Source organism: Puma concolor, chromosome C1 (genome assembly GCF_028749965.1).
Source record: "Puma concolor isolate L17-30 chromosome C1, mPumCon1.1.hap2, whole genome shotgun sequence".
Taxonomy (NCBI): domain Eukaryota; kingdom Metazoa; phylum Chordata; class Mammalia; order Carnivora; family Felidae; genus Puma; species Puma concolor.
In genome coordinates, this window is record NC_141674.1 from 14,345,589 (window position 1) to 14,361,358 (window position 15,770).

The following is a 15,770-nucleotide window of genomic DNA, read 5'->3' on the forward strand; positions in this document are numbered from 1 at the left end:
TGGGGAAGCTTTGTGCGAAAGCCTAGATGCGGTCCAGGGACCCTGACCCCCGCCTTCCCTCCGCTGTATACGAACCTGCCTAAAATAGCCTTCAATTGTCTGGAGCACGTGCTGTTTTCTGGCAACTGTGCCAGCACTTTGCATCCGTTTATCTCCTTGAGTCCTGGCTCCCTCACATCACAATCGTACCTTAAACGGCACCTCTGAGCCATCTTCTGAGGCTTCTCCCATCCCATCCCCCACCCCCCCACCCCCCCCACCCCCCCCCGCTTGCTGAGTTCCTTGATTATGAGAAACCCCTTCATCCGCTTACTTGTCTCCGCTCCCTGTTGCACATCACAGGCGTCTCAAGGGCTGCAGTGTCCTCGACACGTCTGTGCCTGTGTGGCACACAGTAGGCCCGATAAATCTTTGTTAAATAAATGAGTCCTGACAACAACTCTACGGAGTACCATGAGCTGCGTTTTACGGAGAAGGAAACCGAGGTCCAGGCAGGAAACAGCTTGCCCAGAGCCCCAGAGTCCGCGGGTGATGGAGCAAGGAGTCCGACTCCAGCAGGAAGGCTCCAGCAGCTTCCTCGATGAGCCCTTGCGGCCCCTCCCAGCTGCAAATGTGGAAGTGTGGACGCGCTTGGTCTTTATCTCCTAGAAAAGGGAGGGACCTTGCTCCTCCCGGGCCCCAGTACCAACCCTCTTGAGTGGGCAGGACTGGGAAGGAAGGCCTTGTGCTTGTTTTCACTCTCCAGGAGAGTGCAGAGGTTTGCACCCCTGTCGAGGCCAGGCTGACGGGATTAGAGGAAACAGCTGGCCCGAGCCCGTGCCCTGCGGGAGGGAGCTCACATTCCCGGGACTCAGGGAGGGAGCAGCTCCCCACACCCCAGTCACATTCCAGGTCGGTCATTTTCTTGAGCCCAGATGTTTGCTAATGAGCTGGGGAGAGAGGCTTTCAGCCCTCTCCCCCAGCTCTGGGCCCCACATTACTCGGCCCCAAGAGGCTGGCCCAGGGCCAGCAGGCTCTGGCTTCGGGCCCGTGCCCTGTGCCAGCCAGGCCTGTCGGGGCAACTGGCACACTGTTGCCAACCAGGTGCATCTCCGTGAGCCCGGAGACTCTGACGTGACAGGTTCTGCCTTTCCTGTGGGGGCCCCCGTCGCCCAGGCTCCCGGTGGGGTAGCATCCCCACCGCAGCCTGGTGGGGGGAGGCTCGGAGGCAGCCAAGAGGGTGTGGCAGGCAGAGGAGCACAGGCTTGGGACTTGTCAGGTCTGGGTTCGGGTTCGTCTCCGTCTTCAAGTCACACGTAGTGGTGTGGTCTTGGGTAGGTCGCCGAACGTTCTGGGGCCTCGATTTTTCTTACCCGTTAAATGGGGATGACGTTGAGACTGGGGTAAGGATTCCGTACGATAAGGCAGGCCTCGTGCTTTGCACACTACCTGGCACGTAGGGGCGGCTGTTGATATTACTGACAAGTCGTTTTCCAGACCCCCTGCCCACACTGCAGTCGTTCTGCGATGGCCAGTCTTCCCCAGACATGTGTGACTCGACACCAAGCCCCGTGTCCTTGATGAGGTGGTCGGGATTGGTCTAGAACCTCCCTGGGTTTGAGAGAGTGGCGGCTGAGCCGTCAAGGCCTTCTAACCCCAGGCTCTCTGTGTGATCTGACAATCTTATTGGGCTACGCAATTAGCTTCCCACAGTGCCCGAGAGGCTTCTTTCGAAACGCAGGCATCCCCTCCCCGCCCTACCCAAGGTCTGCATCGAGAGTGGTGGTGGCATTTCCTGAGTGCCTCGAGTGTCCCAGGCAGCAAGGCCAGGCTTTGTGGGACAAGGTCATCCACCAGACCGTAGCTGGCCTCATCCCCTACTGTGTGATTTGAGCCACTCACTCAACCTCCCTCTAGGTTTTGCATCTTTCTTCTGTAAAATGGGGACAACGATACTGTTGATCTTACAGAATTATCTTACAACGGGGACGAGGCACCCACCGAGGTGCTCAGTGTGTGTGAGCTAGCATGACTGTTATTGTACCTACAAATACACATTGTCAAGAATATGCATATTATATGCCGCATGATGGTTATTATGGTTGTTCTCCTGGGAACACTTACCTATGGCGAATCGAGCCAAATACAACAGGTGATCACTGCCCTCAAGGGGCCGGACCGTCTAATGGAGGGAAGAGATGTGCACTAACAGAGGTATGTAGTCCATGCTCCAGGATTACACCTGAGGAGGGAGAAGTTTATGCTACCTGAGGGCCTTGGAAGTCTTCCCAATCTGGTGCTTGAAGAATGCTTTCACCAGGTGAAAGGGGGAGAAGGGTACCCCGGGCGGAGGGACCAGCATAAGCAGGGGCTAGGAGGCGTGCGCATGCGCCTGGGTTTGGACTCATCGGAGCACACCTCGGAGTCCCCAGCAGGCCACCAGCAGCCACCCAGGATGCTCTGCAACCCGGGAGACCGATCGGCCGCGAGCTTCCAGCCAGGCTGGGGCAAGATACTTGGGCACGCACAAATCTGATAGGAAAGCACGATCTCCCAGTCCCACGATTGTGTTCTGGGCCGTAACTTTCCAGGAGCAAAGCTGTTTTCTCGTTCCACCGAGAGCACACGGAATAGATAAGGCACGACCGCCACCCACCCGGGTGCGGACCGATCAGTTGGACCTCCGAGGCGGAGTCGCGCGCTGGGCCTGCGCTCTGCTCTTCCCGGGAACCGGACAAGTGAGTCTCTTCCCGGCGCTCCGGCGCCGTAGAGCCCCTCCGGGGGCTCTCACACCCTTCTCCGCACGCTTAGACCAGCGCCCGAGCTGAGAGGAGGCTGGGCGGAGGGCGAGGGGCACCAGGGTACCAAGAGCCGGACGTGCCCCCCGGGGTGGTGCCCGGGAGCGGATAGGTGGGGCGCACCGCGGGACTGTGGGGCGAGGGCGGTCGCCCGGAGCGCCACACCCTCGGAGCAAGACTGCAATGCCCGGTCCCCACAAAAAGGAACACCTCCATCTTTCACCCCGAGGCCCGGCCCGGGAAAAGTTAGGCGGGGGGGAGGGGGGGGGAGTCGGCGCGCACAGAAAGCCGGCGGAGGGCGCTTTAGGACGGGTCGGGGCGCCGGGCTCTCGGCCCCCATCCCCGGGACGCCGGCCGGGGCGGCCCGAAGCTCCGCCGCGCCGTCGGGTCTCCGCGAAGGCCGGCCGCGGCTCGCAGGCGGGGACAGGGGCCGGGCCGGGCGGCCGAGGCGCCCCCTCCCGCGAGCCCGGAGGGAGCGGCCGTGCGCGCCCGCCCGCTCTTTCTTTTTCGCGTCCCTCCCTCCGCTGCCCCCGCCCTCGCTCCCTATTTGGAGCGGAGACACCCCTGACGTCGGAGCCGCTCGGCTCGCCGCTCCCCCGCACCGCGCGCCCGCCCGGGGCCGCAGACGGCGCGCAGCGCAGCCCAGCCGAGCCTCGCGGGGCCGCCGCCAGCCCTGCCGGCCGCCTCCCGAGCCTCCCGGGGGCGCCGGGCCTGCCGCCCCCGCCGCCCGCACGCAGCTCCGCAGGACCCGGCGGGCGCGCCGCGCTCCCCGCCCGCCGCTGCTGCCGCCGCGCGCGCGGTAAGTCCCGCCCGGGCCGGCACGCGGGCGCCCGGCTTCCAGAGGCTTCGGCCGCAGGGGCAGCGCCGCGCCCCCGGGCCCGCCGGGGCACGGTGCGGAGGCGCCTCCGGACGCCGGGGCCGGGGCCGTGGGCGCGGGGCGGCTGGGGGCACCGCTGCGCCCCGAGCCCGTCCCCGGACTCGCCGGGGGGGTGGGGGGTGGGGGTGGGGGGTTCCAGTCCTTGCTGGGAGTTTCGGCGGCCGCGAGAGAAAGGGAGGGAGGTGCGTGGCGAGCGCACGCCGGGCGGGTCGAGGGCGGGTCGGGCCGCGCGGGCGCCGGGGCAGCGGCCGGGGTTCGGCCGCGGGGCTCGCGCGTCTCCTCGGCTCTGCCCGGGCCTCGCCGCGCCGCGAGCCGCTCCGCTCCGGTACGTTTCTGCCTCCTTTTTGTCCCTCTCCTTGTCTTTCTGTCTCCCCATCCGACTGCCTGTGTCTCTCGTCTCTCTGTTTCCGTCCCTTTCTTTCTGTTTCTTCTCCCCTTCTGCCTTCGTGTTGGCTCTCCCTGGGTTCGTGCCTCTCCGCCTTTCTGTTCTCTCTGTCTCTCCGTGCTGCTCCTCTGGGCGAGTCTCTCCATGTCTCTGCGTCTCCCTGATCCCCCACCCTCAAACTCCGACAGTCCCCCAGTATGGGCGGCACGAACCGCCCCCCCCCCCCCATTGGGGTTCTTGAATAGTTTCCTAGACCCGGTAAAAGAAGAGAAACCCTCCCCCTACCTTCCGCCTGCCCTCGGGGCCTGGCCTGGGTCATCCCCCTGGAATTGAGTCTGGGGCAGGGGGAGCCAGCCTTTCCGGGGGCTCAGTTTTCTTAAGAATTCCACCCCCGCGAGGCGGCCTGGACAACGGGGCCGGCCGTGCCGCCGGCCACCTGCCCGCCCCGCTCCCTGGGCGGGGCGATTCTGATCTTTTACAAGCCGCAGTAAAGGGGGCGGCTGCCTGCCTTGGCGTGGCCAGGGGCTTGGCAGGCAACGGAGGAGAAGGGCACATTTTCAGGCTTTCTGAGGCCCTCGCCCAGCTGGAGGACACCAGCCTGTAACTACGGGAACCCCAGGAAAACAGAGGTCAGGGCTGGAGGCCAAAGGCTGGGCGCTGGTGGGGGAGGGGGGTGGGGAAGCAATTTGTCAACAAGGAGCCCCTCACCCTTTGTTACTGTGGAAACCATCAGCCTCCAGAAACTCCCCCAGATGCTGGGACTGCTTGGGTGTGGTTTGCCTGTAGTTGGGGCCAAAGAAAAGACGAGAGGAGCATTTCCTTGGCGACCCTTGCCCCTCTCCCCCCCAGCCCCTGCAAGCTGGACCTCTTTCTCCTGGGCCTGCCCTGTTGGAGGGGTGGAGGGGGGAAGTAGGTGGTCTACATTAGCCACGGATATATCCTCATTCTTTTGACGTGAGGTTTTAGACCGAGTCTGGCTCTTTCTCCCCACCCCCAGCCCCTAGGGTCGGTGGCTGCAGAATGGGCAGGGGTGCTGGTGAGGTCTGCAGTAGGACTTCTGCTGAGCAGATGTGCGGCCAGCCCTGCAGCAGCTCATTAGCATAGATTTGTTTTGGAGACAGTTTTTGGTCTGTGGGCAGGAGAGTCTGCAGGTGGGAGGGCCGTGGCCTGGGTGGGGAGGTTGGGGTGGGGTGGGGGTTTGTAGCCTCGAAGGTGGAGCTGCCTGGCGTGATGGAGGGGCAGGCCTTTGGGGCATGGGCTTGGCCCTGTGTGTCCACCCCCTGGACAGGCAGTTCATGGCCTTGCCAGCGCTGACGGCCGAGGGAAGGAAGGAAGCCACCCTGCGGTGAGATGGGTCATGGAGTCACAGTGGCCTTCAGCAACACGCCGGAGCCGGACTGTCCTTGAGGGAATCTGCTAAAATGGACTTCCCCGGGCCATGCTCCCTGTTGTGGAGGGTGCAGGTGTGAGGCTTACGGAGGCAGAGCAGATGGTCAGTGGCTCCGTCTATAACTACTAGACTCTCCGCGCCCAGGCACACAGTGAGTCAACAGATGAGCTTGGGCCTGAACTTGTCCTTGGACCCCAGAGCGGGCGCAGGGGAGCCTGCAGAGCTGAGCGAGGCTGGGGTCTGACGCAGCTTGGCGGGCCTCCCAGAGCGACCTTGCCAGCCGCACCTTTCACGGAAGTCCTGGAAGTCCCGGCGTTCCTTCCAAGACCTGCAGGGACTGCCCCACCCTCACCGAGTCCCAAGCCTAGGGCTGTGGCCACAAAGGCCACACCCTCTGCACCAGCAGTGAGGACAGCCTGGCAGCCATGCCCAGCTTGCTTTCTCCAGGAGGGGGTTTTAGGGGGCTGATCTCTCCAAGACCCTGTTCCTTCAGTCAGTGGCCCCCGGGGTGAAGGTCTGAGTGGCCTCTTCCTCTCAGCTCCCACCCTGGCTAGTCAGTGTGCTGGGTAGTGCTCCACAGTTTATAAAACCCTTTCTGAGCCATCATCTCGAATGGTTGAGTTTCCCCTAAATCCACTCCCCCCCCCCCCCCCCCCCCCCCCCGGGTGGCTGCAACTCTGGATTTCGGTATTTTCAGGACCCGCCCAGGATCTGGCGGGAGGGGGTGGGGGAGAGGGGAGGGCGAGGGGCATCGTGTGGGAGGCAGGAGGGTGCGGGCAGAGTTCAGGGACCCCAGGCTAGCACTAATGGTGACCTCAGGATTTATCCCGTGGTGGCCACGCTCTCCAGACCTTTCCACGCACTGCTCAATTCGATGCTCCCAGCTGGCCTGTGAGGCAGGTGTTATCGTTGTCCCCGCTTTGCAGATGAGGACATCGAGGCACAGAAAGGTTAAAGTGGCAGAGCCAGGATCTGAACCTGGGTCTGTGGCAGTCCGTTGTGGAGAATATGTTGTGGAGAAACCAGATCTTTCTCTCTGTGTGTGTGGACAGGAAAAGAAGGAGAGGGAGGGACTTGGGTCACCCTGTCCGATCAGTTTGAAAACAACACGCGACAAACCCCACGTGCTTGCCACGGGAATCGCGACGTCTCCCGAGTGCTGAGCACCACAGTTCAAGCGTCCATCCGGGTCAGTTGGGGCCCAGAGTGGGAAGGGTTCCCGGAGGAGGTTACGGAAGCAGGAGTTGAAGTTGGCGAGAGGCTTACTTTGCTAACCAAGGATTTGCCAGCCCCGCCCTCACCTGCTTCCACACCAGGCTGCTTGCTTGCTGGGAACGGTGACACCAGGGGCCTGGGTGTGTGTGTGGCCGGTGGTGAGTGGACCATTCTACCCAGGAAATCCTCATGTGCCTGGCCTGAATGTTCAGATTGACTCAGAAGAGGAAACGGGCAGCCAAGTTTCACTTCTTATACAGAACAGACTCTTTGCTCTCTATAGGGTTTCCCAGGGGGTGTGGGTGTGGGTGTGGGTGGGCTGGAGGAATTCCTTGAAAGCCAGGCCCCTCCAGTGACTTGAGGACTTGATTCCAGGCCCTAGAATCCAGACAGCAGGATGGTGACTGCCGTCAGCAGTGCTGTTATGGGAGATCCTTTCCTGGGGAGTTTGGGGCGGGGGCCGTGGCTCCTAACCTGGATGGGCCTCAGAATCCTGTGGGAGCACTTGTAGATGCCCAGGCCACAGCCCGGACCTGTGGGGTCAGAATTTCCAGGGCTGTGGCCCCGGGACATCTGGGTTTTGGCAGACATCCCCGGGAAGATGCTGGGTTCTGGTAGGTGTGGAGAGAGAGGACCCCAAAGACCCTCCCATGAAGCCTATTCTTACTGCCCCACCCCCTGCCCTTCCCCAGGGACCTTCTGAACCAAGGATCCCCAGAAAACCACTCAGTGGCTCCCCTCTGTTCGTCCACTGCCTGTGCCTCAGTGTGAGAGATCTGGGTGCTCACCTCCTTGATCTGTGCCTCAGTTTCCACGGTGCTGGAATGGGTCAGCCATTGTCCCCTCCCTTCCCACTGGGAGCTTCCTTTCTGTCTTGTTGGCAGCCTCAGATGTGTCTGGTGTTTGCAGGTCCTCTGAGGATCTGGGGGGTTTGGATTTGGGTGGCAGTGGGGTGAGGTGCCTCCATTGAAGCTTCTCCATGATACTGAGGAAGAATTGTATCCAAGGAGTCAGGGGTCGGCCATGGCTGCATGCTCGACAGTGGGGGCGTCTCATAGGCGGTGGTGGGGGGGGGGGCTGTCTCGTGAAGGAGTGGGACTTGAACTCTGCTCCGAGGGGGTGCGAATAAGGATAAGAGACACAGCCTGCAAGGGCAGGAAGCCCCAGGCCTTTTGCCAGCTCCAGACCATTCCCTGGATTCCCTGGATGCCTTCTCTTCCTCTGTTCCTGGCTTTGTCCTCTGGGAGCCTTTCCATCTGCAAAGGTAGCTGGTGGTTACCTTGCTTCTGTCCATGTTCAAATCTTGGTGTTCGTAAATCCAAATTTTGTAAGCTTAAATCTCTTAACCTCCCCGTGCCTCAGTTTCTTCATCTCTAGAATGGGGGAAATAGTAGTAACTATCTTGTGGAGTTGTCATAAGGACGTGTAAATGACTACGGGTAAAAGTGCCTCGAACAGTGCTTTATCCGTTAGGGATAAAGCCCCCCCCCCCCCCTTCTTGCTTTTGCTTGTGCGGTGCCCTCAGCCAGCAGCTCCCTCCTCTCCCCATCATTGGTAACTAACTGTCATCCTGAATTAAATCCAGAATCACAAATCTCTCCTTCCCTCCGCCCCAGCCATCTCTGACTGCCCATCCGAATAACTACTTCCTCCAAGCCCACCTCCCTCGACCTCCCTCTTTAGGCTCTGAGTTCTGAGTGGGCATAGGGTCTGGGCCCCCAGCTCCCCTGCCCTCGCCTCTGTCTCTACCCGCCTAGAAGGTGCTTAGTGAACTGAGTGTTGACCTGCTGGGAACTGCATGCCTCAGTGGAAAAGCATTGCTTGGCCTGACTTGCTGGGGGGCCTTGGGACGACTCCTTGGTGGGTGGGGGAATCCCTCTTCCCACCCTGGCGTTCTAGGAGTCCCCTGACTTGTGGTGTGACCTTCAGGGAGGGAGGAACAGATGAGAATCTGTGGGTGAGGCTCTCATCTGAAGAAGGAAGGTCCCCCTACTGTGTAAAAAAAATCAGCTAATTTGCTGCTTGAAAAAACAACAAAAAAGCATAAACCAACAATAACAACAACAAACTCACTAGCAAAGAGCCCGACCCAGTGTGTGTGTGGGGGGCAGCAGGGGTTCCTGGGGGTTGGGTGTGAGAGTGGGCCGAGGGTGGGTGCGTCCTGATGACAAGTGTCTGTGGGAGAGGCTAGCCCGGGGTCCACCCTGCCCCGCCCCCCTGCTCCAGTGCCCCACCCTCTGCTGCCTGGCCCGCCTTTCCCTCGCTCTCCCAGGGGAAGAGGGCTGGCCCGAGCTGGGTGCCCGCTGATTGCATCTGCCCAGTCGTTCTCCCCAACAGGGCCCTGCTCCCCATCTTAGGGTTGAGGCCGGCACAAGCATGCAGAGAGATGAGCTTTATTTCTGGAAGTCACACAGGCCCTGGTGGGAGGGCCAGACTTGAACTAGGAGACTCCAGGGGCCCGTGCTTGTGCTGTGAGCTGGGCAGTTGGCTGGAGATCAGGGCTGCTGGCCTGGGTAAGCAGAGTGTGGCTCCAGCCCCCTCTGAGGTCCCGGTTGGGCCTCGCAGGTTGGCTTATGGCACGACAACCCCCCCCCCCCGCCCCCCCCCCCCCCCCCCCGCCCCACTCCTTCCCCTCACGTTGTGGGCACAGCTGGATTAGTTCTGGGCTATGTACTGGGGACGGAGACTCACTTTCTGCTATAACTTGACCCTAATAACCAGTCCCCATGCTCCAGGCCCCTGATTCCCAACAAAAACTCACCCTTGCCCTGTCTCCTAATAAACGTTGTTTTATTAACCCCACCCCCAATCACAGCTCTGCCCCCCTGTAGCCTGGTTCCAGCCCATGGCCTCCATTCCAGCCCCCACAACCCCCTCACCAAACTGAACTGCAAAGCAGACCCAGCTGGGCTCCAGGCTGCTTCCAGTCAACCCCAGTCTCAACTCCCAGTGAACACCACTCCCGGCCCCAGTCCCCTCCTGGCCTGGACCCGATCTTCCTGAGGACTCTCCATAGGGTCAGGTATAGGACAAAGTCCCCAGACCTCTCTGAGGTCTCTGAGGGGCTGGTCCAGCCTGGAGAGGCCTAGGGAGCTCTGGCCTCAAGTGGGCCTCCAGGGCCCCCTCCTGGGGGGCTGTGGTCAGACCCTGACTCAGAGGCCAATTCCCTGGACACGGGAGAGGACCTGGTGGGGTCAGGAAGCCTCCTGGATGTGCAGCTTGTTGAAAAATTAGTTTGGTTGCCAGTTAGGAACAAGCCCATTCTGTTTTGTTGGGATGTGGTTGTACTGAAAACATGGGCTTCGCTGCCCATCTTATGAGTGAGACCGGAAATGCGTGGGTGAGAGCTGGGGTCATGACACAAACACATTTGGGACGGGGCAGAACACCCTTCCCCCTTCCCCACTGGCTGGAGCAGGGGTCACCCAGGCACTGGGGTCCAGTGACATGGGGCTTGTCTCTTCTCCTGGAGACCTCCGGCAGGGAGAAGGGGCTGAGCAGAACTTTCTGGGTGGAGACAACAGACAGAACAGCCCTGCAGGCTGGCCCAGGCTCTCCTCGAAAGCCCAGCGGAGCCAGCCCACCTAGGTTTTCCCTCCTTGGGGCACTTCCGGGACACTCCCTCCCCCTTCCTGGGCTTCTCACCAAGGACCTGCCACTTTCTGCAGGAGGTGGGCTGAGGGTAGGGTCGTTCTGAATGCGATGTTCCCCTCCGGTGCCTGGGGGACAGCACCTGGCCCCTGATCCCGAGTCAGCCACCCCCAGGCCCCTCTTGGGGGTGTCTGAAGACACCGAATCCGGGACCGAAAGCCCGGCTCCATACCAGAAGCACCTCGGGAGCTTCCTAGAGGCTCACTCCGATCTAGAACCTCACCCCACAAGCCCCCAGGGGATTCTCATGCTTCACCAGGTTTAGAAACCAGTGGTCCAGGGCATTTCACTCATTTTTTTGGACGGGGACGCTGAGGCCTGGGTGTCCAGGGTCGCACAGGCACGAGCACTCCTGGCTCCCTGTCCAGTGCCCTTTCTCGTGTCCTGTCCCCAGAAACCCCCTTGCAGGCACTGACCTCGTTTCCTAGCCGCTCTGAATCCTCCCTCGTCCACACGTTTGGAGGTGGGGGAGAGGGCGAAGTCTACAGAAGATGAAGTTGGGGAACAAACACCGGGAGAGCCCCCTCTGAGTGGAATCCTTCAGACACACGCTGCCCTGCAGCGCCATCTTCTGGCAAATTCTGGTATTACTGTCTCCTTCCGTCCAGTTTACAGAGAGGGTCCAGCGCTGGGCTTGGCGTGCCTCGGAGGTTGGGATGGAGCTGGGAGACGAATACACATTCGTCTCAGGGCTTGAGGCTCTGGTGGGGCAGCCAAAGAATAAATGGTCTGGTCCAAGGTTAGCTCTTTCACCCGACGCCCAGCCAGCCAGGGCGGCCCCAGACTTCACGGTGACGGACGAAGGTTTTCCTGGTGGCTGACCCCCGGGGCGGCATGCCCTGGAGACGTGCTGGGTGGCCAGCCCCTGGAGGGCAGGCGCTGTGCGGGCAGTCTTTTGTGTTTCCCGGAGGGCCCACAGCATCACAGCAAGGAGGGAGCTAACGCTTGCTCAACACTCACCACGCGCTTGGAGACTCTGCGTCACGTTGGGCACTCGTCCTTTGCCATCCGGTCTCACCATCCCCATTTCTTAGATGAAGAAACTGAGACACAGACATAAAAGGTGACTTGCTCAAAGCTGCACAGTAAGTTGTGAAAGTAACGCACGTGGAATGTGTGTTACCTGCCAGCCTCACTGCCGAGGGCTTTGCAGCTCGTCTTTGTGACCCCCGCCCCATGCACATCTATCAGCAGCCCCGTTGTCGAGGTTCAGAAAGGAGAAGTAACTTGTCTGAGGTCGTGCTTCGCTGGTAAGCGGTAGAGCTCGGATTTGCGCCCCGGCAGCCAGGGGTCAGAGCCCATGCATGTAACACCACCGTCTGCTCTGCCCACGGCCTGCTGGGCCCTGCTGGCCTCACCTACTGTCTGCGCTCCGTTCCAGGGCTCTAGAGGCCACGGGCATGATGCTTCGGGTCCTGGTTGGGGCTTTCCTCCCCGCGATGCTGCTGGCCGCCCCACCGCCCATCAACAAGCTGGCACTGTTCCCGGACAAGAGTGCCTGGTGTGAGGCCAAGAACATCACCCAGATCGTGGGCCACAGCGGCTGTGAGGCCAAGTCCATCCAGAACAGGTGGGAACCCCGGGGGTGTGAGGGGAGTGGATGCGTCCAGAGGCCCGGAGGGAGGCGGAGACAGGGCTGGCCGCCCGTCCCTGCCTCCGCCATGGTGTCACGGGCGCCGTGACCGTCTCCTCCCACAGGGCCTGCCTAGGACAGTGCTTCAGCTACAGCGTTCCCAACACCTTCCCACAGTCTACGGAGTCCCTGGTTCACTGTGACTCCTGCATGCCGGCCCAGTCCATGTGGGAGATTGTGAGTATGGCTGCCCGCCCCTGCCCAGCCTCCCCGCAGAGACTTCCCGGGCCTTGGCCCCAGTGCTTATGAGTAAGGCCCCACTGTGTGCGGGGTCCAGGGCTTGTGCTGGGGATACACGTGTGGTCCTTGCCACGTGATGGCTTATGAGTCTGACACCAGCGTGTACAGGACAAGGGATCTCTTGAAGCTCCATTCTGATGTCAGTCACATTCTGAAGTCCTTTTAGTGGTTTCCCACTGTCTTAAGATGAGACCGAACTCCTTGTCGTGACCCACAGTGCCTGGCATGGCCTGGCTCACCAGTCTGTTGAGCTTTGGCCTCTCTCATCTCCTTTACTAGCTCGACACTTGACATCAGTGTACTTTCTTTCAGTCTCTCATGCCTACTCTTCTTGCTGCCACCACAGGGCCTTTGCACATGCTCTTTCCCTGTTTGCTTCTCCTCCTCACCCAGTGAACGTCTGTTTATTCTTCCGCTTGTGGCTCAGCAGCGTTTTCTCGGGGCCCTATCCCACCGCCTTGACCGCTGTGTGCCTCTGCTTTGACTCCTGTCACAGTTTTCCATCTGCATTTGGGTGATTTTGACAAATCTGTTTCCCCCACTAGACTCTGAATTCTTTGAGGAATCGTGCCTGTCCTTGTGTCCCCAGAGCTGGCAGGGAGTAGGTGCTCCGTGGAAGGAAGGAAGGAAGGAAGGGAAAAGGAAAGGCCGTTGGAAAAGTGTGACCTTCGGAGAAGAGCAAAACCCTGGAGGGCTCAGTAGGGCTGACCTAGGCTGGGCTGGGGGTTTGGGATTGGGCTCCTTGAAGAAGTGATGTCTGAGCACAGATCCAGAGGTTGCGTACAAGTTAACTGGGCCAGTTTGGTGCGGGTGGTAGGGGTGGGTTAGGCAAGGACCTTTCAGGCAGAGGGAACAGCATGTGCAAAGTCTCAGATCAGGCAGCTCAGAGTTGGCGGTGGGGAGGGGCTCAAGGTCAGGGGCAGAGAGGTCAGCTGGAGGCAGCCTGAGGGTCCTGCGGGGCCTTAGTAAGGAGTCTGAACTTTTCTTTAAGTGCACTGGGGAGCACTGAGGGGAATTTTAGGCAGGGGCAGGCCATGTTGGGTTTTCCCCTCAGGCCTCTGTGAGGGAATGGTAGGGAGGTGGCAGGACTGGGTGTGAGGAGACAGCTTGGGTGGGACCTGCAGGGGCTCACCCCCACCCCCAGTGGAGGGGCCCACAGAGCTAACTGGGGTATCTCGGGTGGGCTCAGGGATTCTGGGGTCTCTGGGATTGCTGGTCCCTTGAGGAATGTGGCCCTCGGGGCCTCCCTGCCAGCCCCGGGCCTTTGGAAACATGTCTTCTCTTCTCTCCTGCCCTCCCCAGGTGACCTTGGAGTGCCCCGGCCACGAGGAGGTGCCAAGGGTGGACAAGCTGGTGGAGAAGATCCTGCACTGTAGCTGCCAGGCATGTGGCAAGGAGCCTAGTCACGGGCTGAGTGTCTACGTGCAGGGCGAGGACGCGCCGGGCTCCCAGCCGGGCACCCGTCCCCACCCCCACCCTGGAGGGCAGACCCCTGAGCCCGAGGACCCGCCCGGGGCCCCCCACGCGGAGGAAGAGGGGGCTGAGGACTGAGGCCCCGACTCTTCCTCCCCTCTTGTCCCCTGCGGAATGTTGGGTGTCACCCTTGGGGGAAAGGTGGGGAGAAAGGCTGAAGCCCCCCTTTGTCACTGGACGGACTTGGATTCAGACTTGGACTTGGAATGCTCTCTGGTTGCCGTGGAGATCCGAGGGGAGGGGTCGGGGGCCAAGCTGCACAATTTAATATATTCACGAGTGAGGGGAGGGAGCAGTGGATCTTCAGGGTTCTTTTTCGGAGGGCGGGGGGTTCTCTTCCTTTCTGCCTCCTAGTGATGTGCCTTTGGGAGGGGGAGGAGGTTGGCCACGCTGCTGAGGTGGGTGCGCGGTCCTCACAGCCCCTAGTGGGGCCCTGAGCCCGGCGGGGGTGGGGGGGCGCCTTGCCAGGAGCAGCCTTGAGGGAGGGGCTGGGTCCAGGCTGGGGGGACCACAGGAGAAGCTGGAGCTCCACAGGCTCCCCCAAAGGCCTCCCGTGCCCAGGGCAGCTGCTCCCAGGTGGCACCGAAGTGGCCCTCCCTCGATGGCGTGCTTGGGAGTCAGGTCTGGGCAGGACCCTGCTGACTCATGGCCCTGGAGCTGGGAGCCAGGCTCTCTGGGCCTCTCTGGCTTCCTTGGCTTTCCAGGGGGTGGAGGGAGGCAAGGAAGGAGCCTTCCTGGGCCAGGGAGAGGGGAGGGCTCCCAGACCATCACCAGAGTGTCCCTCCCTCTCCCCCTCCCCCCCCCCCCCCCCCCAGTTCTGGGTCCCTCGGAGAGCTGGTGGAGCCAGCCTTTCCCCTCCTGGGGAGCGCTTTCTAAATATCTGACGGTGGGGAGGCTCCAAAGAGGGACCTGGGTGGGGTGGACTCTGGCTGAGCCTCAAGAAACTAGGGAGAGGAGGGGGTGGGTCCTTGGTGGCCAGTGTCCCCATAGCTCTCCAGCAGCTCTCCACCCATCACCTCCCTCCCAGCTGCACTTTAACCCAGAGGGGGAGTGGGGTCCTGGGGACAGGGCAGGCGGGCAGTGAGGAGTGCCCCTCGGGACCCCTTCCCGCCTGTGTCTGCTCCTCTGACCCCAGGGCGGCTGGTAGCTCCCCCAGCCCCCTGCCTGGGGGTGCCCCCGGCCCTCACGGCTGTTCCGACAAGAGCTTCTGGAGCTTGTAACCAGCAGATTGTTTCCCTGACGGACCCTGAGTTTTCTCATGAATAAATTCGTTCAATGCTTGTGTTCTCTTCCTTACTAGGGGTGGGGGTGGGGGCTCTGCTGACCCAGGGTACCCCCAAGGGGCCCTTGCTGAGGCCTAGGGGGAGGGGGTCGGGCTGCACAGTGAGCCCCCCCTCCCCCAGCACACCCTCCCTGGGGCCTAGTGACCCTCTCACTTTCCTGCGGTGTTGTGCGCTGTGGCTCCTGCTTTCCTGGCTCCCACCTCTTTCCTTGGGCGCCCACTTCTGTGGGCCTTGGGTGGGCCACCAGACCAGGCACTTCCAGTCTTGACCTTGGTCCCTTGGGCTTGCCTCCCGTCAGCCCTCTTCATCCTCACAGTGAGCCGGCATCAGCCCTTTCCTGGACCCCAGCCTAGCTCGGCCCAGAAGAAGGGGAAAGAAACAAAACCAGTGGTTCTAAATGAATATACGAGGTGGGGTGTTGTACCTACTACGTGCCAGGCCGGGCACCTGACCACCTCACAATGACCCTATGGGTTTGGTATCATTGCCCCCCCATGCCATTTGGTTCCCCCCACATTCTCCATTGAGACACCGCGGAGCTGGTGGTGTGGGTGAGGACTCTGACCCTTTCTTCCTCACACACATCGCTGTAAACACCATGTACCAGGCAATTTACATATATTATTTCTAATCCATGGAAAATCCTCCTTTTGCAACTGAGCGCGTTCATACCCTGGGAAGGCTGTGCCCAGGCTGGGAGGCAGCGGTGCCGGGAATCTAACCTTGCGCCCTCTAGCGACAAGGACTGTGTACTACACACGTGGTTTCCCCAGTGGACACAGCCTTCCCTTCTTGGCGGCTCTGCGCTGTCGTGTACTTCCCAGCTCCAGGACGTCGCTCCTTGCA

The 15,770-nt window shown here is 61.1% G+C and overlaps 1 protein-coding gene across 1 annotated transcript; it reads left to right on the forward strand.

The window, feature by feature from the left end:
• The first annotated feature begins 3,359 nt into the window (after positions 1–3,359).
• On the forward strand, positions 3,360–14,921 carry NBL1 (NBL1, DAN family BMP antagonist). The gene is made up of 4 exons (XM_086715858.1): positions 3,360–3,576; positions 11,677–11,865; positions 11,994–12,105; positions 13,471–14,921. The coding sequence occupies exons 2-4, from the start codon at positions 11,696–11,698 to the stop codon at positions 13,717–13,719; spliced, it is 531 nt and encodes a 176-aa protein (XP_086571984.1). The 5' UTR covers positions 3,360–3,576; positions 11,677–11,695; the 3' UTR covers positions 13,720–14,921.
• The last annotated feature ends 849 nt before the right edge of the window (positions 14,922–15,770 follow it).